The sequence below is a fragment of the Pipistrellus kuhlii genome, unplaced genomic scaffold, assembly GCF_014108245.1.
Source record: "Pipistrellus kuhlii isolate mPipKuh1 unplaced genomic scaffold, mPipKuh1.p scaffold_m20_p_10, whole genome shotgun sequence".
Lineage (NCBI taxonomy): Eukaryota > Metazoa > Chordata > Mammalia > Chiroptera > Vespertilionidae > Pipistrellus > Pipistrellus kuhlii.
Window position 1 is genome coordinate 38,580,228 of NW_023425405.1, and position 27,444 is coordinate 38,607,671.

At 43.0% G+C, this 27,444-nt stretch overlaps 1 protein-coding gene and 1 pseudogene across 1 annotated transcript in view; both read left to right on the forward strand.

Moving 5' to 3' along the window:
* The first annotated feature begins 2,864 nt into the window (after positions 1-2,864).
* CDK6 (cyclin dependent kinase 6) overlaps positions 2,865-27,444 on the forward strand; it is a 202,987-nt gene continuing 178,407 nt past the window's right edge. Inside the window, exon 1 of the mRNA XM_036429434.2 lies at positions 2,865-3,216. Within this exon, the coding sequence (XP_036285327.1) occupies positions 2,984-3,216 (233 nt within the window). The 5' untranslated portion in view covers positions 2,865-2,983. The remainder of the gene's footprint in view (positions 3,217-27,444) is intronic.
* LOC118714299 lies at positions 9,489-10,119 on the forward strand (annotated as a pseudogene).

The following is a 27,444-nucleotide window of genomic DNA, read 5'->3' on the forward strand; positions in this document are numbered from 1 at the left end:
TGTAGAGGGTGGGAAATGCCCCGCCTCCGGGGGACTCTGTGCGGGAGAATGTGTGTCCGTGCCCCGCAGTGGGTTTCCCACGAAAGCTTCCCTCTCCGGCGAGCGCAGGCCCCCCGCCGGCAGCCCCCGCGGGGGAGGTGCGCGCCCGGGGTGGGGGGGGGGCGCCTGCAGGCTGCCCAGCGCCCAGGCTTTGGAGCCCCGCGTGGACTCGGGGCAGATTTGCTTTAGTTTTTCCCAGTTTACTTTTTTCAGAATTTCACATCTCTAACGGGTTATTGCAAACGCACACCCCGCGGGGAGCAGCCCGCCCGCCGGCCCGCGCGCACGTGGGCGCCTCCGCGCCGTGCGCTCCCGCGGGAGCCGGGGCCCCGGGGCGGCCTCCGGGCGCTGCGCCGCGGCGACCCTCGCGGGAGCGGCTCGGCGGGCTCGGGGAGAGGGAGGCACATGGAGGATTTCATTGAGTGCGAAGACGGAGCGCAGAGACAGAAAGCAGAAGGAGGCGGCTGCAGCCTTTGTAGTCGCGGAGGAATGCGGAAATGTGGAAGCACGATGTCAAACTTTTTGAAATGGGGTCAAGTCACATTCAGCCAGCGTGGGAAAGCAACAACAACAACAGAAAAAGAAAAAGAAAAAAGAAAAAAAAGTGGAGGAGGGGGAGGCGGGGGGCGAAGGCGCTGATGCTCCCGGTTTCTCCCCTCCCGGAGCCGACGGTCTGGGGAGCGAGGAGGGGCCGCGGGGCCGGGCGGTGCGGGGCGGGGGCGGCGGGCGCAGTGGGCGCAGTTCCCTGCGGGGGTGGGACGTCCGCGCCGCTTCCTTCGCCGCGGAGCCCGGGCCGGAGGGGCGGGGAGGGGGCTGGGGGGCGGGGATGGGGGGGGTGGGGACACGGGAGGGCGGGGATGGGGCTGGGGGGCGGGGATGGGGCTGCGGGGGTGGGGACACGGGAGGGCGGGCGGGCGGGCTGGCTGCGCTGCCGGCGGCGGCTCCTCCGCTACCTGTGTGGCCCTCGGCCTGGCTCGGGTCCTCGGCGGGCGGCGGGGGCTGGCTCCTCGGCTCCCCCCGGATCGCCCGCCCCCCTCTTAGAGGAGTCGGAGCGGTGTAAGCGGGAGAGGCCCCCCCCCTCCCCGCGGCCGGGACGTCCCCTCTGCCCGCACGCAGCGGGGGTCGCGCCGTTTGTGGGGCTCATTCCTGGAGGAAGGCGGCGGCCGCGCTGCGGGGCAGGTAACTCCCAGGTGGCCGGGGACGCGGGCGCGCGGCCGGCGCGGCGAGTCTCTCGCCGGGGCTGCCGTGGCCGCGGGGGGCAGGTTTCCTGGGAACTGAATTGCAAAATGAATGGCGAGGGGAGGTGACCTCCCCCATCCCCGACACACACACACACACACACACACACACACACACACACCACCCTACACTTTGTTGCGGGGGGTGGGGGGATGGGGGCGGGGGCGACTGGCTGCAGAAGGCACCAGGCCTTCAGCCTAAAGGGGAATGGAAACCTCGGCTGCGGACATCGGAGACGATCCCGGGAGCCGGGAAGAGCCCCGGCGCCGCGAGAGTGGAGCCTCTTCTCTCTCTCACCGCCCCCCCCCCCCCCGAGGCTCAGCCTTTTCTTCCCGCACCCCACCCCCACCCTTCTTCCTGGGGAAATTGAGTTTTCCTCGGGTGTTGGAACCGGTTGGACATCTCAGGGCGGGTTACAGTGTGTTACCTTTCTCCTTCCAGTTATTCTTTAAAGAGATGAGCTAAAATGTGGCGAACTAACACCCTTTCCCCACATTGGGAGTCCCGTGGGCGACTCCCTCGACCCAGGACCCCACCGTCCTTCCCCCACTTCCCACCGCTTCCCTGCGAATAGCGGGAACCCCCACCTCTGCCAGCCGGATGGGTTTCCACCAGGGAGGTCCTCCCGCGTTGGCGAAGGAAGAGTGCCATTCCCAACCCCAGACTCCTTTTACCCCCACCCCCACCCCCAAAGACCATTTGTGATGCAAGTCGTTTTTTAAAAAATGTTTCCTAGTAAGAAAAACTGAAAGTAGAAAGAAAGGAAGCAATTTTCGAGCAGATGTCTGACCACCCCTTCTCGCAGCACTCCCCCAAGCATCGAGTTACAGGGTCCTGGGAGCCCTCCACCCACCCTCCGCGGCCCCACACGGGCGGGCGGACCCACAGCCCCTCCGCAGCAGCGTGTGCGCGACCCCTGAACCTGCCCCGGCACCCCGGGGCCCCTCTCCCCGCGCGTCCCTGGGCGGGGAGCCACACACCACCACGATCCGGGGATACATAGAAGCCGTGACATTGACGCCCCGGGGCCTCCCCGCTCCCGGCACACTCGGGGCCCGGCACGCCCCCGCCCGCTCCTGCGCCCCGCGCCGCGCTCGTCCCCGAGGGGCCCCTGCCTCCCCGCGCCGCGCCGGCCCGGCCCTCCGGGGAAAGAAAAGTAACTTGGCTTTTCTCTCGGAAGAACCCGCCAGGCAGATTCATGGGTCCGGGGGAGAAGGCAGGAGCGCGCGGAGGGTAGCGACGGGGGCTTGGTGCAGGAGGAGGAGAAGGAGGAGAGGAGCCTGCAGGAACCCGGAGGACGGAGCTCGGGGTGTCTGACTGCGCTTTCCTCATATCCCCCCATCTCTCCTTTTAGGTGGATCGATCGCGGACGGAGACGTGCCCCGGCGGAGACTATGTGCACGGCCCGGCGTCTGTAACGGCGGCGGAGCGCGCTTCGGGGAGGAGGGAGAGGAGGGATCGGCCGGCTCCTCTGCGCCCCGGCGGCAGGCGGAGTTTCGCGGCGGCAGCACCAAGTGTCGCGTCCGCCCGCCAGCGGGGAGGTCGCTCGATCCAGCCCCGCCGGCCGCCGGAGCCCGAGCGCTCCGGGTGAGGGGGAGCCAGAGCCGGCCCCGGGGCGCCGGGCAGCCGGCCGGGGGTCCCGGAGAGGGCGAGCGGCGGTCGCGAACCGGCGGAGCGCGCTGCAGCGGCGCGGCGCGCGGGCGGCATGGAGAAGGACGGGCTGAGCCGCGCGGACCAGCAGTACGAGTGCGTGGCGGAAATCGGGGAGGGCGCCTACGGGAAGGTGTTCAAGGCCCGGGACCTCAAGAACGGAGGCCGTTTCGTGGCGCTGAAGCGCGTGCGGGTGCAGACGGGCGAGGAGGGCATGCCGCTCTCCACCATCCGCGAGGTGGCGGTGCTGAGGCACCTGGAGACCTTCGAGCACCCCAACGTGGTCAGGTGAGCCCGGGGAACCCTGCCCGCGCCGCCGGGGGTGGCCCGCACCCGCAAAGTGCTGGGCCGGGAGGGATCCCAAAGGGCCAGGGAGGAGGGGACCCGTTGGCCTTACAGAGAGAATAAGTCTTGTTGACAGAGCCACGAGCCGGAGGGAGCCTGTGACCTTGCCAGACAAGCGAGCAGAAAGACACATCAGAACATGGGACCTCTAGGCAGGCTTCCCTCCCTGCGGGCCCCAAAAGGGGTCTGGGGAGTTGGGTGCCCTTTAGGTACAGAACAAGCCAACCTGGGACACGCCCTGCCAGCCCGCCCCCCTGACCCCCGCCCCCAGTAGTTCCCAGGCCATTGGGGAAATTTTGAGAGACTGAGTGTAAGTGAGAGAGGTAGCAGGATGCATGGTAATTGGAAGGAAGAGAAATTGACTGATATATATACAAGTAAGGTTAAAAAAAATGCAGAAACAATACTTTTGCCAATCACAGCCAGGGTTTCTCTTTATGGAAGAGATAATGATGGTCTATAAGCACTAAAGTGCTGATGCCCATTTTCCAGCAGTGTTCTTTTAAGTATTCTAAAAATATTGCCTGGTGTCTCTGGGCCAACATAGTCTTTGGCTTACTTCTCCCGCGGGGTAGATAGGAGTCCAAGATATGGAACCTTCGATTCTAAATTCTGAATTCTGCCTTTGCCTTTTTCTGGAGGGTTATGCAGTGGGTGGGGAGACAAAAGTTCTTGAAGTCACTCCTGTGTGGAAACCAGTGGTAAAGTGTGTGTGTGTGTGTGTATACACGCGCCTTAGGATAATGGTGTTTTCTTAGTGATCCTGGAATTTCCTCATTGTGTGGTTGACACTGTGTGATGTGTTCTCTTTTTATTTTCTAAACAGATGAATAGTTTGAAGTCAGAAAGGAATGCAAGCCCAGAACCATCTACCAATTAGGGCGTGCTTCTACCTTCCCTCATCTCTTGAGATAATGTGTTGGAAAGAGGTCTTGGGGTCTTCTTCCTGATTTCTCATCCATCTAGGGATTCTGTTCAACAAATATGTGCCTACTGTGTGCGCTGTGGATGGAAATATGTAAATAAGGACAGCTAAATATTTTTGTAACGAGTCAAACAATTTAACATTAGTCATCAAAGCGGAGAGACCCAAGACTGACCTTTGAAATACCAAGCTCTCTACAGACTCAGGGAGCCCAAGTGTGTACAGATGCATCCTGGGAGGTTTTAACTTGTCTCCTCTTATTCCAGGCTGGTGATTTGTGTGGCACTTTGTTCCTGACCCAGTTAGACTTGGGCCAGAAGGCAGCGAAGTATCATAAATACATAAATAAGGTAGTAAATGGCTATAAAGATAAGGACCCCATTATTCCTCCACTTTCACAGTAAAGCAGAGAGGGACAAAAGATAATGAGATTGGGAGAACTGTGTCTTAGGAAGACGGGATCACATATAAAAGCAGTAGGTTGCCTTTTGTGTGTGTGTGTGTGTGTGTGTGTGTGTGTGTTTTCTTTCTTGAAAAACCCACAAAAACCCCTTTGGGGAGAGTCTTTGCGATCACGGAGGGGAAAACGAGGGTGCGTTTTGTCCCCTGTAACTTAGTTATCTTCCTAGAGGAACCACGTAGGTGTTTCCCAAAGGATGAATCCTACCACTAGAATTGTAGGACTAAGATTCGTGTTTTATTTTGTTTGTTGCCTCTGGAGAGTGCCCAATCAAGGGTGATCATCGTGTGTAAATCGGATGCTGCCCTTCCGATGTAGCAGTGTTATCGAGGCACCCCTGTGCCACCCTATTGTGTACAAAGCACAGGCTATTCTTGTGACAGAGGAACGTTGTTTTGGCCATTGTGCTAGTTCTCAGTGGCCGGCAAACTGTGGCTCGAGAGCCACATTGCGGCTCCTAAGCCCCTTGAGTGTGGCTCTCCCACAGAATACCACGTGCGGGCGAGCACGTACAGTGCGATGGAAACTTCATGGCCCACCTGCAGAAGTCAGTTTTCGGCTCTCAAAAGAAATTTTAATCATTGTGCTGTTGATCTTTGGCTCTGTTGACTAATGAGTTTGCCCACCACTGTGCTAGTTGATGTGGGCAGATCTGTGTTCTCTGAATGTAGCCTCCTGAGCTTGGTGTGTCCTCAGAGATCTGGAACCGTTCCATGACTTAGATTCTGTACGGAGCACTTAAAGCACATGTGTCAAACACAAGGCCCGCGGGCCAAATCCGTCCCGCCAGGCCTTGCAATGTGGCCCGCACCGCGCTGTCATCACTGCACTCCGCTGCGTTTCCATCACAATGACAGTTTATGACTGTTCAGTAAACCATACAGCCCGCGATTTAGGCTGGATTTTAGATTTTGGCCCCTTCTCTGATTGAGTTCGACACCCCTAACTTAAAGGAAGCTGTACTGATGCATTGGAGACGGGGGTCGTTTTCTGAAATTATCTTTACATGTCAAGTCTCTTCCTATAAGCAGTAAGGAGAAGCTGAGGCACTGTGAGAGCACTTTGTCCATTTAGAAGTGTTTCAGAGGTCCAAGTATTATTTGTCTTCAGGCAGATTCGTGGGCCCTGGTCGTAAGGAAGGCATCAGTTCGCCTGACTCGTACTCTAGGACAAATCATACTTAAGCCCAGTCATTGTCAGCTCTGGACCCAAGAAGCTGCTTGAATATAATGAGCCTGTAGTTTGTCAGAAACGCCCGTCAGTCATATGCCATGAAGTTCCGGTGGCACTTGAGAAAATTATCGATGATGTCATCCTCACAAGCTGCAGACCTACATTCCAGTTTGCTTCCTTCCCGTTTCTTCGCTTCCGCCCCTGCCTTGGGGCAGCCTTTGGCCCCCGTGACTCCTGTGGCTAGGCCAGGATTCTGGACTTCAGAGGTTGCTGATATTTGCAGGGTCAGGAAATCGAGGACAGGTGACTATAATTCTTTTCCTTCCCAGGCAGAGTTGTCAAAGTTGAGCTCCCAAACCAGTGATTTATTTTCTGCCCCACAGGATTGTTGCTGGTTCTTTAAAGGTTTCTTAAAAGGGCAGATGCCTTTATAAGTGCCTTCAAGTCACAAGTAATTTATCGTAATTATAGGCCCTTCCCACAGATAGTTAAGCCTCTAAGCTTGAAGGAGCATAATAAACATATTAGCTTTTTTCCCCAAAAAAGTGTAACGTTTAATTTTGATGGGTTTGCCAGAAAAGTTGACTTATTGTTGGCACTGGCACTGCCTACATGTGTGGGGATATTGACTTGAAATTCTTGCTTACCTGCAGTGATGTAGCCAAGGCTTGATCAGTCTGGGATGTAAAGTTACCCTCACTTTATGGTTGGTAATCCCAAATCCTAGAGCCTTTGCCATAATCAGACTTCCGTATAAACCTATACTGGAGCTTTGCACGCTACAAATGAATTCTGTTGACACTTCTGAACTAAATATATACAAGCAGGTAGGATAATATGGCTTATCTGCAATCTGTTCATTCACCAAGTATTGTATTTATTGAGGGCCTACTATGAACAGGACGCTGCTACCATGTTTCCCCGAAAATAAGACATCCTCTGAAAATAAGACCTAGAGCATGGAAAGATAAGAAATCCCCTGAAAATAAGACCTAGCGCAACTTTGGGAGAAAAAATTAATATAAGACAATGTCTTATTTTCGGGCAAACAGGGTAGAAGCTGGGGATCCAGCAGCAAACAAGTCAGAAAAAGTCTACCCTTCTAGAACTTACCTTGTTAACGGGATGAGAAGTTCTTTTTCTTTTTAAAAATCCACTTATCTTTATTTCCATTGGCTTGCTTTACTATATTTAACCTAACCAATAGAGCAACTAATTTTTTTTTGTGTGTGATAATTTGGTTACCAGGAGTTTGCTGATTGAATAGGTAAGATAACCAAAACACTAACCAGAATCAAATGCTTCTTGAAGATTAAATTTCATCTTAGAGACATACAAACCGATCAATGTAAGAAGACATTGACACCTGAACAATATAGACGACGAACATTTGAGCTCTCTTTATTCAACGAAGATTTAGGAAGAACCTACTGTTTAAAAACCATGGGCTCAGTGCTGGGAAATGTACTTGAATAAATCGCACCTGGCACCTCTCCGGCAGTAATCCCCCATGGTTGAAGGAATAAGATGATCACATAACCCTGATACGTGATAGTATTGGGTCCATACAGAGACCCGTGCTACCAGTGTTGTCCTTAGGGAGCCAAGTTATTAGTGTAGCAGTAAAAACAATTCAAATCGAAGTCCTGGTTCTAGAAACCAAAACTCATGGCATTTCAGGGAATAAACTTGCGGCATCTAAATAAGTTCAGTTATTTTTGTCAGCATATTTAATCAGCGCTTTAAATAAAAAGCCAGCAGAGGAACTTCTCTTGCACGTGGGTCTCTGACTCTCTCATGTGTGTGGGGTTCCCATACATTATGTGTGTATTAATTTTGGTTATTTTCTCTTGTTAGAAATAAATAAGTAATAAAGCCAACAGAAAAATCCATGCAGCTCAATAATTATTATTCAAGGAGGGTTTTCCAACTTTCTCTCTTTCAAAATTCTTTATTGTTTAAAGTATTGCATGAGTCTTCTTTCCCCCCATGGACCTCTCCCCTGCACCCCCTCCCCCAAGCACAAGCCCTCACTCCCCCTACTGTGTGAGTCCATTGGTTTTGCTCAGGTGCAAACAAGTCCCTTGGTTGATCTCTTACCCCTCCCCCCACACCCCCGCTTTTCCTCATAGGTTGTACAGTCTGTTCGATGCTTCTATGTCTCTGGTTCTATTTTATATATATATATATATATATATATATATATATATATATATATATACATATATATATATATGTATATGTATATATATGTATATATATACACACACACACACACACACACACATATATATATATATATATATATATATATATAATTTTTTTATTGATTTTTTTTACAGAGAGGAAGGGAGAGAGATAGAGAGATAGAAATGTTGATGAGAGAGAAACACCGACCAGCTGCCTCTTGCACACCCCCTACCGGGGATGTGCCTACAACCAACGTACATGCCCCTGACCGGAATCGAACCTGGGACCTTTCAGTCCGCAGACCGATGCTCTACCTCTGAGCCAAACCGGTTTCGGCTCTGGTTCTATTTTTGTTCATCAATTTATGTTGTTCATTATATTCCACAAATGAATGAGATCATGGATATTTATCTTTCTCTGACTGGCTTATTTCGCTTAGCATAATGCTTTCTAGTTCATCCATGCTGTTGCAAATGGTAAGAATTCCTTCTTTTTTACAGCAGTTCATACCAACTTTCTCTTTTTAAAGATCTCAATAATATGTATCATTAAAAAAATAATTTAAAAAATGTGATATTCTCGCCGGGACCGGTTTGGCTCAATGGATAGAGCGTCGTCTTGGGGACTGAAGGGCCCCGGGTTCGATTCCGGTCAAGGGCATGTACCTTGGTTTCGGGCATGTCCCCAGTGGGGGGTGTGCAAGAGGCAGCTGATCGATGACTCTCATTGATGTTTCTAACTCTATCTCTCTCCCTTCCTCTCTGTACAAAAATCAATAAAATATATATTTAAAATAAATAAATAAAAATAAAAATAAAAAATGTGATATTCTCAAGGAAAACCTAGTCATTAAAAGGGTCGAAGACATATGGCATATTACATGATGCAGCATAAAGCTGAGTCACCTGGGAATTCTGAATAAAAGTATTATTTTGTGGGTGAATAGTACATTTGTTAGAGCTTGTTTCAGTGAAAGGAAAAGCAGGCGTTTAAGTCTCTTTTTAAGTTTCAGTATGTTAAAAGTATGTTTGGTCTCCCATTTTCTAGGAGTTCCTTGAAAAGTATCCAATTTATCAAGGTTCTTTAGTAAATAAACATTTTCACAATGATATTCTGCCCATTCTTCTTCCCTGCAGAAAAACTTGGTAATGCTGAATTGTTGACATTGCACTTGTATGATTTTTACGTAACTATTATCACCATGGCATTATTAGAATTTTTCTATCAAGAAGAAAATGGTATACAAGATGGAAACTTGTATAAACTTAAATGTGTCTAGTAGTGTATTTTCCTATTTTTAATACATGGTAAAATGAGTATCTATGAAAACAGACTCCTTGTTAAAAGTAAATTATCCTTTAAAAAAAAAAAAAAAGCAATATGCCTCCGTTAGGTGACCTGGAAGTTATACTTGCAACCCTACTTTCCCTCTCCCACGATACCTTTGTCCAACTTTGGCCAGGCATAATGGCTCCTGCAAAAAAGGGTGGTGAGAAGGAAGAGGACCATTCTGCCATCATCGAGGTAGTGACCAGAGTATTCACAAGCACATCCATGGAGTGGGTTTCAAGATACGTGCCCCTCTGGCAATCACGGAGATCCAGAGATTTGCCCTGAAGGAGATGGGAACTCCAGATGTAGGCCTTGGCACCAGGCTGAACAAAGCTGTCTAGGTCAAAGGAGTAAGGAATGTCCCATACCATATCTGGGTGTGGTTGTCCAGAAAACATAATGAGGATGAAGATTCACCAGACAAGCTCTGTAGGTTGGTCACCTTTGTACCTGTCCCCACTTCCAGAAATCTACAGACAGTTCATGTGAATCAGAACTAATGGCTGATTGCGGAATACAGTTATAAAACGGCAAAAACACAAAACGAATCAACAGCGTGGCTCGCTATTAATGATCCCCTAGGAATGTTTTTTTTAAGAATGAGACATTCAGTACTTATACTATGTCATTGTAAACGCAGGATATTAAGGTTGGAAGACATTCTGGAAGTCTTTCAGCCTTTTTATGTCATCAAGAAACTGAGGCCCAGAGGTCAAGCAACTTCTCTATCATGCCGTGATGAAGTAGTTGACTTGTACTAAAAACTAAAGAGCACTTTTAAAAAAATCTTTTTAATTGTGTGTGATGGGAGAAGTTAAGTGAGTACATTTCTGGAAAAAATGAACTGTTTGAAGACAAAGGTGATGGTTTGCCAGGAATAAATGACATAGCAATTCAGGAAATTCCTGAATTCTGCAGTATGCCCTATTGAAGTAGATCTGGAAAAAGTATGATGATTATCCATTAAATTCTGCTTTTAAAGAAGATGGGTAGATCAGGTAACTCAATGATTAGAGTGCCATCCCAGTGTGCCACGGTTGCAGGTTTGATACCTGGTCAGGGCACAGAGGAGAATCAATGAATGCATAAATAAGCAGGACAACAAATCAATGTTTCTCTCCCAAATGAATAAATATTTTTAAAATAATTTGGTAATAACTATGATCATTTAAATAGCTATAGCTAAATGCTAATACAGGTAAATAATGTAGTTAAATAAGTAATATTGAGTTCATTTTAGACAAAGAACAATAGGAAAAAATCTAAGTGAAGTAAAATCAGTTTACTTTTGAGTAAACTGCATAATGTGGCTCTGGCATCTACTACTCATTTAATGAAATAAACACCATAATACTTGAAAATTAGGAAGCAAAGCAACCTCCAGACACATAAACAAACATGTTACCCATGCTTCTGGAACTGATTGCGCCATTATTACTATTCTCATGGCATTCAGATGAGCATCTCCTCAAGGAAGTTAATCGAGAGCTTTCTGGTGTGGTCGATTGTAGCAGAGATGAAGTCTGGGTGCAGGGGGCTTGGTGGCAGGAGAAAGGAGTGTGTGTTGTGTCGAGCTTTGTCCGAGGGCCAGGAGGTAGCGCTGACCATGGGCACCGGTGATGGGTGAGAAGCATGCCTACATAAAGGTCCCGATTTGAGTAATGATCCTTAGATGGTAAGTCTGCTGGTGCAGGCCGGTCAGCAGTCAGAGGGAGGCGTTTTATAAGACTCCCTGGGCAGTTGTGAATGGCACCAGTTGGCTGTCGTAGCTGATTTTGTTTTATCAGCTGCACGTAGCTGCTCTCCGCTGCGAGGTGACGGGAAGCCACCTTAGGGCATGTGACAGGAATCTGGGTGAGTGCACAGGGGTAACTGGAAGTGCAGTTTGGATAGGATATTTGGGATAGGATGATTACTGAACATTTAGAAGTTTACCAAAATTTGGGCAACTATTGGCTTTGTCATTTATGTAGCCATTTTAATTATTGATTCTTAATATCTGGCCTTCCTAAAGGATTTTAGATCAATAGAATTAGAATCACAGTCTAAGAATTTTGGAATTGGAAGGGGTCTTAGATTTACCTTAGCCCAATCCCCTTTGGTCTATGTAGGAATTGTTTTGTAAATGCCTAAAAGAATTGTCTTTTTAGTCAGCTGTTTTATTCCACTTTGATATACGTTATAGCTACAAATTGAGGAGAGCTAAGATTCAAATAACAGGTTTATATCCAGTGTCAACAGGATAGGATGACTCATGTTCATTACATATCTGAAAACACTCCTTTGGGATATAAAGTATTTTCAGTTTAATGATTTTATGTTTCCCCTGATGTGAAGACAAGAACTGTATCTGTTGTATTCATGAATAGTACAGTGCCCATAACTATTAGCTGCCCACTATATGTGTCCTGAATGAACGAAGTAAAAGCAGTTAAGTTATAAACCTTCCAATGAGAACTTTTCATCTTTTTGGAGTTGCCTACAACATTAGCAAGTATCTCAGGCTAAACACTGGGAGGGAGATCAGTGGGTATTAACTGCAATGCATCTGCACACAAAGACTATTTAGAAAGAGCCTTCAAATGCTAATTGATGTTTAAACTTTTCCTGTGACTCCATTTTTTTTAAATATATTTTTTTGTCTATTATTAATACTGGCTTCTGCTAAGATAGGATTTTCTTGTTTTCATTGTGTGGTTTTTACATGTATCTTACAGGCAATCTACTTTATTTCCCCTGAGTGTGCGCCTTGCCATCCACGTCTGACTTTTTTCTTTAATTCTTTATCGTCTAAAGCAGTGGTCGGCAAACCGCGGCTCAGGAGTCACATGCGGCCCTTTGGCCCCTCGAGTGTGGCTCTTCCACAAAATACCAAATGCGGGTGCGCACATACAGCGCGATTGAAACTTCCTGGCCCATAAGTAGAAGTCGGTTTTCAGCCTGGATGAGTGTATTTTGAAGAAGTGGACTTAGAACACTCAAGGGGCCAAAGAGCCGCATGTGGCTCGCAGCCGCGGTTTGCCGACCACAGGTCTGAAGAATTATATATGTCTCTGTTTTCCCCCATTGACTTCTCCCCAGCACATGCCCTCACTGTCTGTGTCCATTGGTTATGCTTATATGCATGCATACAAGTCTTTTTTGATCTCTTATCCCACTCTCACCCCCTTTCCCCTGTCTTCCCTCTAAAGTTTGATGGTCTGTTCCATGCTTCTATGTCTCTGGATCTATTTTTGTTCCTCAGTTTATGTTGTTCATTATATTCCAAGAATGAGTGAGATCATGTGATACTTATCTTTCTCTGACTGGCTTATTTCACTTAGCATAGTGCTCTCCTGGTCCATCCATGCTGTTGCAAATGGTAAGAATTCCTTCCTTTTTACAGCAGCGTAGTATTCCATTGTGTAGATGTACCACTGGTTTTTAATCCACTCCATGCTGATGGGCACTCAGACTGTTTCCAAATCTTAGCTATTGTAAATTGTGCTGCTATGAACATAGGGGTGCATATATCCTTTCTGGTTGGTATTTCTGGTTTCTTGGGATATATTCCTAGAAGTGGGATTACTGGGTCAAATGGGAGTTCCATTTTTAACTTTTTGAGGAAACTCCATACTGTTCTCCACAGTGGCTGCACCAGTCTGCATTCCCACCAGCAGTGTACGAGGGTTCCCTTTTTGCCAGCACTTGTCGTTTGTAGATTTGTTGATGACAGCCATTTTGACAGGTGTGAGATGGTACCTCATTGTCATTTTGATTTGCATCTCTCGGATGATTAGTGACTTTGAGCATGTTTTCGTGTATCTCTTGGCCTTCTGTATGTCCATTTTTGAGAAGTGTCTATTTAGGGTCTTTGCTCATGTTTTTATTGTGCTGCTATGAACATAGGGGTTTTTGTTATGTTGTATGAGTTCCCTATAAATTTTGGAGATTAAACCCTTATCAGATATAACATTGGCAAATATGTCAGTCTCCTTACACAATCTTTATATTTTCGGATTCTTTTTTTCTTTTTGCTCTTCTGGTTGAGTGTTTTGCTTGCTAACATATCAAATCTTTGATTTGATTCTCAGAACCCTTTATTATTGAGTCCCTGAATATTATTCTTTATTTCTGTCAGTGTATGCTTAATTTCTGACTGGTCCTTTTCCATTTTGGGGGGGGGGGGGCGCGGGAGGGTTCTAGAAGATTCTTGAATAACCTTATAACTATGGTTTTGAACTCTGTATCTAGTAGTTTGCTTTCTTCCATATCTTTCATTTGTGATATCTTTGTCTCTGAATTTTAGCTACTCCCCTGTGTTTGTTTCTCTGTATTGCGTAGAGCTGCTCTGTCTCCTTGAGTTGGTAGAGTGGCCTTGTGTAGTAGGTGTCCTACAGGGCCCGGTGGCTCAGCCTCCCCAGTCACCTGAGCTGGGAGCTCTAGGTGCACCCCTTTGTGGGCTGTGAGCACAGTCTTGTTGTAGTTGAGACTTGATTGCTGTTTGTGTCACTGGGAGGAATTGTCCTCCAGGCCAGTTGGCTGTGAGGACCAGCTGTGTCTCCAGTGGAAGAGCTGCTGTGCAGGAGACAACCCTAATGAGCAGGACTTGCTTCAATGAGGCTTTGGCGCTCACTGAGTCTGCCCCTTGAGTGTGTATCTTACGGATGTGAAGAGTTGTAATCCAGTAAGGTCTCCAAGGAGGTGCAAAGTCAGCCACTGCCTAGGGCCACCCAGCAGGAGCTACAGAGAGATCTGTGGATTCCTCCTCTTTGTATCCGGCTTGGAAGTGCCCAGATGAGGCCCAGCTATGACGCAAGGCAGGCTGGTGCTGGTACCGGGTCTTGGACCTTTTATTGATAGGTTTGAGACTCTGACCCAGCTTCAGGAGAGATTTTGGCCTCACCAAGGACAGCCCATTCATATGCAAAAGCAGCTGCAGGTAGCTTGAGTGGAGTTGTAAATTGGATGAAGCAGTGTCTTAGGGAATCACCAGGGCGAAGCAAACAGAAATGGCTGCCAGTCAGCCCTGCGATCCAGCATAGGAACAATGATTCTGCGGGCTCCTCCAGTGTGTGAGAAAGCCACCTCCAAGTTCCTGCCCCGATGACAGACAGTCCAGTTCCTCCTCATATGTGTCTGTATATCCCAAAGCCTCTCCCTGGTGCTGGAGCTCAGAGGAAGCGGGACCTTGTAAGTTCAGTTCAGTTCGTGGTGCCGGCCTTTTAAGAGGAGCAGCTGGGCCTCTAGCAGCCTGTGTGCCACTGAGCCCCAATCCACACTGGTTTTTACAACTCTGGGACCCGGGGCTGGTGGGCTGATGTGGGGCTGGGACCCCTGGCTCCTCCAGGCAGCCTCCAAAGAGATCTCTCTCCCAGTTAAAAAAGCTGCTCAAGCGGGTGCCAGACCAGTGTGATCCACACTTCTGCACCTCCCACCAGTCTCAGTGTGCTTTCTTCTTTACTTCTCTGGTTGTAGGGATTCCATTCATCCAGCTTTCCAGGGGTTCTGGATGATGGTGGTTCTGTATTTTAGTTGTAATTTTGATGTGCTTGTGGGAGATGGCGAGTACCTCTGCTGCCATCTTCAAATACGCCTCTGTGACTTTAATTGGGCCTAATCTCCGGCAGTGCCCCTCCCTGCACCACTGTTTCCACCTGTTGAAATGCTACTCACCCTTCCTAGCCAAGCTCTAAAGCCACGTTCATTTTCATTGGTGGTGTACTCCTTAAATACCTCCATTTGATAAAACTTCTGCTTTATGGCACTTAGTATATCGGGTCTAGTAATAATTAATGTCGTTTTTAAACATTCGTTTAAAATCTTGCTTGGCGTTGACTTGTATTGACATAACCTTCAAACACGTGGTATCTACAGAACGTGTGAAGTGCAATTAACAAGTTTTGCTTGAAAAAGTTTGTGTTTGGTTTGGTTTTTGTTGCAAAACTAGGGCTAAGAAGATGGCGGATGAAGAGCATATTCGGCACTGCATGCTTTACGAGTTCCAATTAGGAAGAAAAGCAAGTGAGGCTGCAAAAAACATCTGTAGTGCTCTTGGTCAAGATGCAGTTAGTGCCAGAAAATGACAGCGTTGGTTTGAGAAATTTCACGAGGGAAATTTTTCGTTAGATGACAAGAGTGGTCGAGGCCGTGTGTCCAATTTTGATCAAGAAGCTCTTCAAGCTCTTTTGGTGCAAAATCCTCAAATTACCCAACAAGAGCTTGCGACAACTTTAAATTGTTCACAAAAAACAATTTCCAATCAATTGCGTGTACTTGGCAAAGTCCAAAAGTTTGGAAAATGGGTTCCTCATGAGTTGACCGACAACAACCGTAATCAAAGAGTCACAATTTGCAGTTCGCTCCTCTCTCGTCAAAACTGTTTGCCGTTTTTAGAGCAAATTGTTACCGGAGATGAACAATGGGTGCTGTATGTTAATTTGAAAAGGCAGCCTCAATGGTTGGACAAAAATGAGGCTCCGCAGCCCACGCCAAAACCTGACTTGCATGCGAAAAAAGTGATGTTGTGTGTTTGGTGGAATTTTAAAGGAATTCTTCATTATGGACTTTTACCATCTACCCAAACCATTACAAGTGCAGTGTATAGTGCCCAATTGGAAAGGTTAGCCCAAGCTTTAAGAGAAAAAGAACCCGCGCTGATTAATCGGAAGGGCATAATTCTTCACCACGGTAACGCACGACCACATACTGCAAGAATCACTGCTGAAAAACTGCGCCAGTTGGAATGGGAAGTTCTCCCTCAACCTGCATATTCTCTTGATATTGCCCCTTCCGATTACCATTTGTTTCGTTATTTGCAAAACTTTCTTCTTGGAAAAAAATTTAATAATGAAGAATGCCTCAAAAATGCATTGACCGAATTTTTTGCATCAGAATCACAAGAATTTTACAACAGAGGTATTAAAATGCTTCCTGAGCGTTGGGCACAAGTAGTAGAAAACAACGGCAACTATATTGTTGATTAAATTTTGTTGTATTGTTTAAATAAATTCGATTTTAAAGTATTAGAAAACGACATTAATTATTATTAGACCTAATATCTCTGCCCCCATATATTAGTATGTCTGTTATAAAAGATAAAATGTTAATCTTCCTTCTAACCACCCTCTTCTGATTCTCTACCCATCCATACCCCCATTGTAAGCCCTCAAGACAGGATGTATCTTGTGGTCATGGCCATTTACATTCTACATCCAGTGGAAATAAAATGAAAATAAGAATGTGTAAATAATGGAAGGAGGTCCATTTATGAAGGTGGGAACTATATGGAGTGTCCCATCACATGAATGTGAATGCTGAGGAGTGTCAAATAAAGGGGGAGGGGGGGGAGAGATGGATCTATATTGGATTATCTACCCTCATTTGGTTCCTGGGAAAAATAAAGAGTACTGAAAAGAGACCATTTCATTTCGTTTTACTCCAATGTAGCTTATATTAAAGGAAGTTTTAAATTTAAGTCATTCCCATAGTTAATAAACTGTACAGCCTTGCACTTAATTTACACGACATTAACATTAGGAAACATGCACACATTCAGTAAAAATTGAAAGTGATTTGAACATTTTTAAATATAAGAATGTAAGGGATACATTTTAATCAGTTGCTTGAATCTTTTATTTTTCTCCACTAATTTTAATATCGTTGGCTTTCTATACTGGAAAAACTCTTAGGAGGAGCAGAATTAAGTAAAACTTTCCTAATAATTTCTAAAAGTATGTCAGGATACTAAATTCTATTAAACTTTGTTTTCTACATCTTTTCATAATTTGTGTATGGAGAATTTGAATTCCATCTTGACAAACTGATAGATTTAGTTTAGAAGTATTCTTCCAGCCTGAACTAATTCTAGTCTCAAGACATATGCAGTAGGTGTGTGTGTGTGTATGTGTGTGTACATGTATGTATGTGCACATAGTGCGCACTTAGAACAGTTGAATGCAGAGTCCCTAAAAGAAAGGACTCTTTCCTTGTGCTTAAAATTTTTTTTTAATTTTTCAATTATAGTTGACATACAATATTATAGTTAGTTTCAGGTGAACATAGTGATTAGACATTTATATAGCTTACGAATGATCACTCTGATAAGAAGTACCCATTTGACACCATACATAGTTATTACAACCCATCTGATACCATATGTAGTAATTATAATATTATTGACTATATTCCCTATGCTATACTTTACATCTCCCTGACTGTTTTCATAACTGGCAATTTGCACATCCTAATCCCTTCCTTTGTTTCACACCCCCCTTCCCTGCCCCCCCCCATCCACCCAGCCAATCTCAATCTCCCTCTTGTTTGGCAATCATCAAAGTGTTCTTTGTGTCTATGATTTTTGTTTCTGTTTTGTTTATTTTATTTTTTTTAGATTCCATACATAAGTGAAATTATGTGGTATTTGTCTTTCTCTGTCTGACACTTCTCTTAGCATAATGCCCTGCAGGTCCATTGATATTGTTGCAGATGGCAAGATTTCATTCTTTTTTATAACACCATACATATTCCCTTGTACATGTGTACCACTCCTTCTTTATCCATTCATTTATTGATGGACACTTAGGTTGCTGCCATATCTTGGCTATTGTAAATAATGTTGCAATTAACGTAAGGATACATATGTCTTTTTGAATTTATGTTTTGGGTTTCTTAGGATAAATACCCAGAAGTGGAATGGACGGGTTCTTCCTTTTCTCTTGTTACAGTATTTGTTTTAAAATCTATTTTGTCTGATAAAACTATTGCTACCCTAGCTTTTCCCCCATTTGCATGAAATATCTTTTTCCATCCCTTTACTTTCAGTCTGTGTGTGTCTTTTGGCCTGAAGTGGGTCTCTTGTAGACATACATATAGATCTTGTTTTCTTATTCATTTGGCCACCCTGGATCTTTTGATTGGAGTCTTTAATTGATATACATTTAAAGTAATGATTGATAGGTACGTAGTTATTGCCATTTTATTATTTTTTTTTTCAAGAAGTACCTTTAACATATCTTATAATACTGATTTGATAGTGAATTCCTTCAGCTTATGCTTGTATGGGAGTTTTCTTGTTTCTTGTCCCAAAACACTTAGCATGGTGGCTGGCATCTTGTAGCTCACAATAAATACTTGTGAATGAGTGAATGGATGAATGAGTATGTGCCATCTAGGAATGCAGAATTGATTTTTTTTTTTTTTTTTTTTTTTTAGAATTGAGTAACAATGTTTGAAAGCACATTTAAGATCTATAATATTCAAAAAGTATTTATTGATTATCTGCTATACTCAACATTTTTTAAAAGGTAACTGACAGTGATCACAGAAAGTACCTACAGCTGATCATTGCTGAAGCTATGGAAGTTCCTTGTGTATGTTTGTAAAGGAGTCAGAATACTTTGATTCTATCCTCATTCTTCCATTTTTAACTGAGTGATCTAGATAAATTCCTTTATGTCTCCTAACTGTGTTAAAAATTCCCCTTAATAGGGATTACTACTACAGTGATCAAATAAAAATTATGTCTATAAAGATCAACTAGTAGGCAGATATAAGGTATTATTAACAATAGGAATCCCTCTCCTCATGTAGATCACAATTTTGTGGAGGAAGCTGACACGGATACAGATATCTGGATTGCTGATTGGAAGTACTCCTCCCCTACACAGCGTTAAAATATGAATGGAGCGAGGTGTTTCTGAAAAGATGTGTATTGGGCTTATATTAATAATAGTAAAACGCAGTCTTTAATCTTGGTAGTCGGTGTCCCCTTTACCCAATCTGTATGCTATCCATTAAACAGATTTATTGTAGGAGGGTCTGAGGACACAGTGCCCCTGAGAACATTGTCAGGATGGGTGGGAGCTTGAGGATTTCTTTTGCGTTTCACTGTTGAGATTAACTCAAAGAGGAGTTGAACTCCTTGCTTGTTCTTTCTCCCCTTTTTTAAATTTCAAAATATCAGAATTACCCCTTTTCAGGCCACACATTGGAATTTCTGCTTATTAATTTTCTGAGGCTCTTCTAATGGCATAACTGCCATGTGGTTTGAAATTTTATTCCATGTACTCTATTTCAGTCACCAAGAACTTCTGTCCACAAGAAGGAAACCGTTTTCTTTCAGGAACACTACTATGTAATGAAATACAGTAGCGCCCCTCCCCTCCTTCCCCCCCCCTCCCCGCCCCCCCTTATCCACAGTTTTGTCTTTAGTGGTTTCAGTGACCAGCGGTCAACTTGACCACCATCTGAAAATACAGAATGGAGAATTCCAAGATTAAACAACCCGTAGCTTTTAAGTCCTGCGCAGTTCTGAGCAGCGTGATGAAATCTCACACCCTCCAACCAGGGATGTGAATCATCCCTTGGCCCAGTGTCTCCACACTGTGTGTGCTCCCCAGCCTTCAGTCACCTAGCAGCTGCCTTGGTTATCAGGTAGACTGTCCTGGTATGGCAGTGCTTATGTTCAGGTCATCCTTATTCTACTTACTAAAGGCCCAAAAGCACAAGGGTAGTGATGCTGAGAGTTCACATATGCCAAAGAAGAGCCATAAAATGTTTCCTTTAAGTGAAAAAGTGAATGTTCTCAAATTAATAAGAGGGGGGAAAAATTGTGTGCTGAGGCATAATTCACTTCATCTCATCATGTAGGCATTTTATCATCTTACATCATCACAAGAGGAAGAGGGGTGAATATAGTACAATAAGATATTTTGAGATAGAAAGAGGGAGGCCACATTTACATAGTTTTTATTTAGTGTATTACAGTAATTGTTCTGTTTAGTATTGTTGTTAATCTCTTGCTGTGCCTAATTTTTAAGCTTTAGCGTAGGGATGAATATATAACAAAAATACAGTATCTAGAGGGTTCGATACTATCCACTGTGTCAGACATCCACTGGGGGTCTTGGAATATATCCCCTATGGATAAGGGTGGAGGACTGCTGCATCTTTTTTCTTTGCTGCTTTTTATTGCTGAGCAATGTCATAATTTCTTTTATGCATTCCTAATGGTTAGTAGGGAACATTAACGTGGCCTAAAATGCTTTCTTTTTAGAAGACATAAAGCATAAAGTTGGGTTAACAGTTAATACTTATTCTGCAACAGAACAGGAAAAACAACTAACATCTTTGCATTTCAATGAATGGTAAATTGGGAAATTTAGTTGATGTTTTCTACATTCCAACCTTGTAGAATCATTTAAAGAAGTTATTAAATAGCCTTGAGTTAAAATGGTATGTTTTCTTGTTGTGCCATGAGAAACCAAGACACAGATTTAGAGATTGGGCTAGAACAGCCTCCCAGAGCTAATTGAGAAAGGAAGTGTATTAAAATGTGGAATTCTTCATAAAGAACAGGTAAAGAATCCCTTCTTTGAAGTAACACATTTTTTACACATTAAGACACAAAAGAAAAGTTTTGATATCCTGCTAGTCATTACAAATTATTTTAAGTTCATGAGTGGTTAATCAGTGGTAATTTGGCTAACTATTAATCATTAGTCTAGAACTTGGGGTTTGTAATACCAGTTGGGTTCTCAACTATACACCAGTTAGTTTTTGCAAAAGAGAAAAAAGGCTGTGCTCTGGTGGGTTTGGCTCAGTGGACACAGCATCGGCCTGGGGACTGAAGGGTCCCTGATTCAGTCCGGTCAGAGATGTATGCCTGGATAGAGGCCTGCGGGAGGCAGCCAATTGATGCTTCTCTCTCATTATTGATGTTTCTATCTCTCTCTCCCTTTTCCTCCCTCTCTAAAATCAATAATAATACATTTTTTTTAAAAAAGAAAAAGGCTATTTCAGAGGCATTACTCTCTACTCCTTAAAAGTTGGCTGTTGTAGAGAGATGGCATTGATCTCAAAGAGAACTATGTAAGAGCATGGTTGTCTCACTGGTACCAAATCCTAATCCTAGAGAAACAGGACTTTTGAGATGAGTTAAGAGTAGCATCTTTGTTCATGAAAAAGTAGTTTTCCCCCCAATTTAGTTGATGAAATTAAAAATATATATATCAAGAAATAATCCCATCATTAGGCACATAGAGAATGGTCTAGAGCTGTATTTTGTGACATGAAGGGACCACATACTCATTAAAAGGAGAGAAGACGGTGGCAGAAGATGAGCTAAGTTGAGGTAGAGGTGAGAAATACAACTTGGTGAAGATGAAATACGGCTTCAGAATCTGGGATCACTATGGACTGGGTGGGGCAAAAGTAGGTTTCCAGTTAACATGGAAAAAAAAATACATTAATAAATAATACAAGAATAAACTGTTCTGTTTATTATGTTGTAATAACTCACAACTGTGAGTTATAACTGTAAATGTATGTTGTAATAACTCACAATTGTGAGTTATAACTGTAAATTTCTGTATGTCTGGAATTTCTTACACTTCAAAAATCTAAGAGCTGGTGACATGAAAATGCTGGCATATTTATAAAGTCCTCAGTGCCATTCTTTTAGTTCCGCAGTAATAAAATGGTAAGTTTGTCTGATTTCTTATTCTTGAGAACTTTACAGTAGCACATCTTTCCATTTTGCCTACCACACCAGTATTTGTTGAAGTAATGCATGATTTAATATAGCATGTGGGCTACCCATTAGAACCCAGGCTCTAGGAGGGAAGGAATTTTTGTTTTGTTCAATGCTTTATCCTTAAAATCTAGAACAGCGCCTGATCACAATGCTATGAGGTCATAGGAAGCCCTTTCTTAAATACAGACATCTTGATTCTGTTTTGTTATTCTGCATTGCTTTTTTAAAATTTATAATCTATTTTGCATGGTCTTATTCAGACCATGGCTTTTTTGTAGTTTTCAATAAATATCTGTTGAGTGACTGAGAATAGTTAAACTATAACTAAAGACTACTCTATTACAGTAATTTTCTTGACACTAAAAATTTTATTTTTTATTCACTCCTTGCTATTATTGCATTAAAAACTCTTTAGAAAACTATGTAGCTCTCTACTATAATAGTAAATTGGATTCTGAAATTGAATTTAGGAGCTATTTAATAATTTAATGATTAGTGAGTAGATTGGACACTGTTACAACCTTTCTAAGCCAATTCATCCACTGATGTTTCATTAAATTCTGAATATAATTTTAAACAAACAGTATTAAGTGATATTTTAGATGGTCATATCATTTGTGGCAGAATTGATTTAGATATTTCGGTAGGAATTTTAAAATGGCTTCAAATTCTCTGCGTGGTGAAATTCTGTAAGGAAGATTGACTAACATACATTTCTAAAGCATCAATTTTTAACTTTTTTTTTTATCATGGCATACATAAACTAATTACTAAAATTCAGTGGCACATAAAAAATGTATTATATTTTTTGCTAATCTGACACACACAAAAAAGATATAATTTCGATTCATACACACCAGACAGCTGTTGTGCTGGCTATTGCCGTTTTTTATTTGACAACCTAAGGGAAAAGAGGTCAGTGCCTCTGATTAAATAGTCAAGTATTGCATGTTTAAAAAATTATTGCGGCATTCCGGTTGAAAATGCCTGTCCTCAAGAGTTTGACACAACATATAAACAGCTACATTTGTCCTTATAAGTCGTGAGGCCCAAGTGGCCAGTTCCATCATGAACCTTGTCCCAGTACTACTATTTGGTGCTACCATTCCAACCACCTTCATTTTCTGCTTAGATTGGTTGATTGTAATCTTCTTAGGGGTCTGATACTACTTAGTCATGACCAGTTACAAAGAACAGTATTATTAAAGAAGGAAGGAAAGAAAGTAAAGGGAAAGAAGGGAGGAATGGAAATAGAACAAAACAGAAATGAAAATGTATGGTGTTTCCAGCCAATTAAATGTGAGAACCACAAGGCGTTACTAGAGGACCAAAGGAATTGTTTGCATTTTTAAAAAATTTCAAGTAATCATATTTTTTCTGTTAAACTACTTCTTAGTTAGTGTGGCTGTGTAGTAAAATTATTCCAAAGTTTATGGGCTTAGGACAACCGTTTTCTTATGCTCAAGGTTTCCCTGGGTGGGGACTTCAGACAAAGCACAGTGAGAATGGTGTGTCTCTGCCCCATGATGTCTATGGCTCCAACGGGAAATGACCCAGCAGCCGAGGGGTTGATTCATCTTGAGATGTCTTCACTTTCAAGACTGGGTTTCAGGCGCCCAGATTGATGAAGGCTTGGACCTGGGCGGGGGCTGTGGACCAGAGCACCTGCACCTTGCCTCTCCACGTGGCCGAGGCTTCCTCTCAGCATCAAGGCTTCAAAGTAGTTGGACTTAAACACGCTGCCTCCTGGCTCAAAAGCCAGGCAGTGTCCCCAAGAACAGGTTATGTGTGGTATTTCTGCTGTTGGTTAGAAGTGAGTTCAAAGATTGAGGGGAGGGGACATACAGTATCTCTTGTTGGAAAGAGTGTTAAAAGAATTTGTTCCATCCTCCATTCCTCCACCTTTTTTTTTTTTTTTTTTTAAATCATGACATTGGTATTGAGTGATTAGTACCAAGGGCTTTATGATTTTTTTAAAAAGCAAGGCTCCTGAATAAACACTTGGGGGGGTAGGGGAAGGGGGAAGCAAGGTTCTTACCCAACTATTCCTATCCCCAGTACTCTGATACAATATGTTTTAGCTGTTTCGGTGCTTCTGGTTGTTATCTCCATAAGTCTAGATAATGTGCTATGCTCTATTTCTTGATATTTAAACTTTAGATAATATCTATTGACTTTCTATTCCGAAAGATGGGTACTTGGCTGAAATACTACTCCCTATTCGTCTGCTTCATTCAACTTTTGTTAGATAGGGATATTTTTGTTTCATGTAATAATTTTTATTTATTTTTTAAAATATATTTTATTGACTTTTTACAGAGAAGAAGAGAGAGGAATAGAGAGTTAGAAACATCGATGAGAGAGAATCATCGATCAGCTGCCTCTTGCACACACCCCCACTGGGGATGTGCCCGCAACCAAGGTACATGCCCTTGACTGGAATCAAACCTGGGACCTTTCAGTCCACAGGCTGACGCTCTATCCACTGAGCCAAACCGGTTTCGGCACATGTAATAATTTTCAATGCAACAATATATTGTAATTAACAATTTTATACTTAAACATTATATTTTTTTGTTCTTTCACTTTTGGCAGATCTCTTGATTTTCCATTTAGTAAGAGAAGAATATTGTATCCATAACCTTCCAGCTCTGGTACTTCCTTTAACATCCTAACTACCATCAGCTACTTTACTAAAGTTGGTAAAACATTTGCCTCTGATCTACAACCACCATTGCAGGTCCAGTGGTATGGTACAATGCTATGAGCTCATAGGAAGCCATCTAGACATCTAGATTCTGTTTTGTTATTCTGCATCGTTTAAAAAAAAAAAATTATAACCTATTTTACATGGTCTTATTCAGACCATGGCTTTTCCTGGAGTCTATAGTTGCCTTTGTTTTTTTGTTTTGTTTTTTTCTTGCACAATTTGCCTTTATCACAGTCTAAACATTTTTCCCCAAACTCTTCCTCGGACCATCTATTTCTATTGACTGGTCTGGGTGCCTGAAGTTTCTGTGTTGTTTGGTGTGCTCTGGGCTGTTTATTTACTGGGCTGAGGACCCGCTGTCTTCCTGGGACTTTCTGGTCTGCTTCTCGGGGTTGGAGCCACTCATTCCTGCATCATGGCTTGTCCTTTTCAGTGGTTCACTCCCTTGTTTTGCTCGTGTACATTCGTGAGTAATTTTCTGAGAAATTGTGTATGAAGAGAGAAACTTTTTGAACCCTCACATACTTGGGAACATCTCTACGGTCCTTCCCATTTGATTGTGGTTTGACTGTTTTTAGAAGATCGGGATGAAAACATTTACCACAGAACCTAAAAAAAATTTTCAGGTTCCCTCTTGTTCTCTCTGTATTGAGTGTGTCATTGAGTAATCATCTGCCATTGTGATTTTCTAATTAATTTTTCATGACTTCTTTTGTCTGGGACCCGCTGTGTTCTTCAGAAATAAGTGTTAGGTCTGATACTTGTTAAAATTCCCATTTGCTGTGCATTTCGTGGGCTCTCTCTCTCTCTTTGCAGATTTGTTTATTTTATTTTTAAAAATTGCTTCTTCCTCTCTTTGTTCTTTCTTTCTGAGGTTTTCCTGTTAGATATTCCATCTCTCATTTGGGACCTCTCAGTGTCAAAGTTCAGTCTCACAGATTGGACCTCTGTGTATCTTACCTTCTTTTCCTCTATTTTCTAACTTCGGTTTTATTTTACTCTATAAGCTAAAGAAATCTTTTATATTATTTTCCAAACATCTGTTAAATTTACCCTTTGACAGTTGTTTTAACCTCAAAACACCCTTCTTTTTTTTTTTTGTTCTCTTGTTTTGTTTTGTTTTTAAAGCATCTTATCCTATTTTCATGGGTGTAACATATCCTTGAATTGCTCTAAATTTTTATGTTCTCCATATTGTCTCTGGTTTAGTCAGCGTTTGGTTTTTAACTATTGCATTTTTCTAGTTGCTAGATTCCTGAAATGCCTGATAATGTTTTTCTAAAAAATTACTTTATTGAGATATAATTTCTATACAGTAAATACATCCATTTTAAGACTGCTTTTTTTATGAGGTCTGACAAATTTATATACCCATATAACCACCTTCATGATCAAGATCCAAAACACTTCTCTTACCCTAAGAGTTCCCTCAGGCCCGTTTGCAGTCAATATCCGCTTCTCCACCTGAACCCCTGACAATCACTAATGCTTTTTGTCATGATAGACATTTGTCCTTTCTAGAGTTTCATGTATTATATATGGGGTTGAAGAGTACATAACATAATATTGTGTTCTTTTGTACCTGGCTTTCACAGATAATATTTCTGAGGTTCATTCATGTTCTTGACTGTTGCAGTAATTCCTTCTTTCCCATTATATAGAATTGCCACAATATGTTTATCTGTTCACCTGTTGGTGTTATTTGTGATGCTTCCAGTTTGGGGTTATTGTGAGTAAAATGGCTATGAGCATTCATTCATGTACAGGTCTTTGTGTTGGTATGATATGCTTTCGTTTCATCTGGGTAAATACTTAGAAGTGTTTTGTTGGCTAATATGGCAGACGTATGTTTAGTTTTTAAAGAAACTTCCAGTCTTTCCCAAACTGGTTTACCATTTTATACCTCCACCAGCAAAATATGGAGGTTTTATTCGATTTGCATCCTGTGCAATGCTTAGGGTATTGTCAGCCTTTTATAACCATTGTATTTCAGGTGTGAACTGATATCACATTGTGGTTTTAATTTGCATTTACCTAATGACTAATGTTGACCATCTTTTCATTTGCTTATTGTTCATTCTCTTGCCTTCTTTGGGGAAGTTAAGTGTTTAAAAACAGGGTGCACCAAGAGGTCATCGATTCCATTCCTGGTCAGGGCACATGCCCGGGTTGTGGGTTCGATCCCCAGTAGGGGCATGCAGGAGACCGCTGATTGATGTTTCTCTCTTATCTATGTTTCTCTCTCTCTCCCCCTCTCCTTTCTTCTCTCTAAAATAAATAAAAACATATTAAAAACTGGGTTATTCTGTTGCATTTATATATTCTGGAATTTCTTTTGTCAGGTAATTATATATTGCAGGTATTGCCTTTTTATTTTCTTAAGTGTCAAAGAAAGGATTTTAATTTTTCTAAAATCTAATTTAGCATTATTTCTTTGGTTTGTGCCTTTTTTTGGTATCCTATCTAAGAAATCTTTACTTTTCCCAAAGGCACATCGATTCTTTTATATGTTATATTCTAGAATTTTATAGTTTTTGCTTTTAAGTCAAGTCCATAATACATTAAAGTTAAATCTTTGCATGTGGCTTGAGGTAAGAGTCAAAGTTCAATTTTTTTTCCTGGATGGGTATCCAGCTGTTCTAGCCCCATTTGTTGAAAAGACTATGCTTCTTCATTTCTTGGCATCTTTGCCAAAAACCAACTGACCATATGCTAGCAAATGTGGGTCTATTTCTGGACTATGTTCTGTTCCATTGGTTTATATATCTGTCTTTTTGCCAATGCCGCGATATTTTGATTATTATAGATTTATAGTATGGCTTGAAATCAGGTAGTGTAAGTTTTCCTACTTTGTTCTTTTTCAAAAT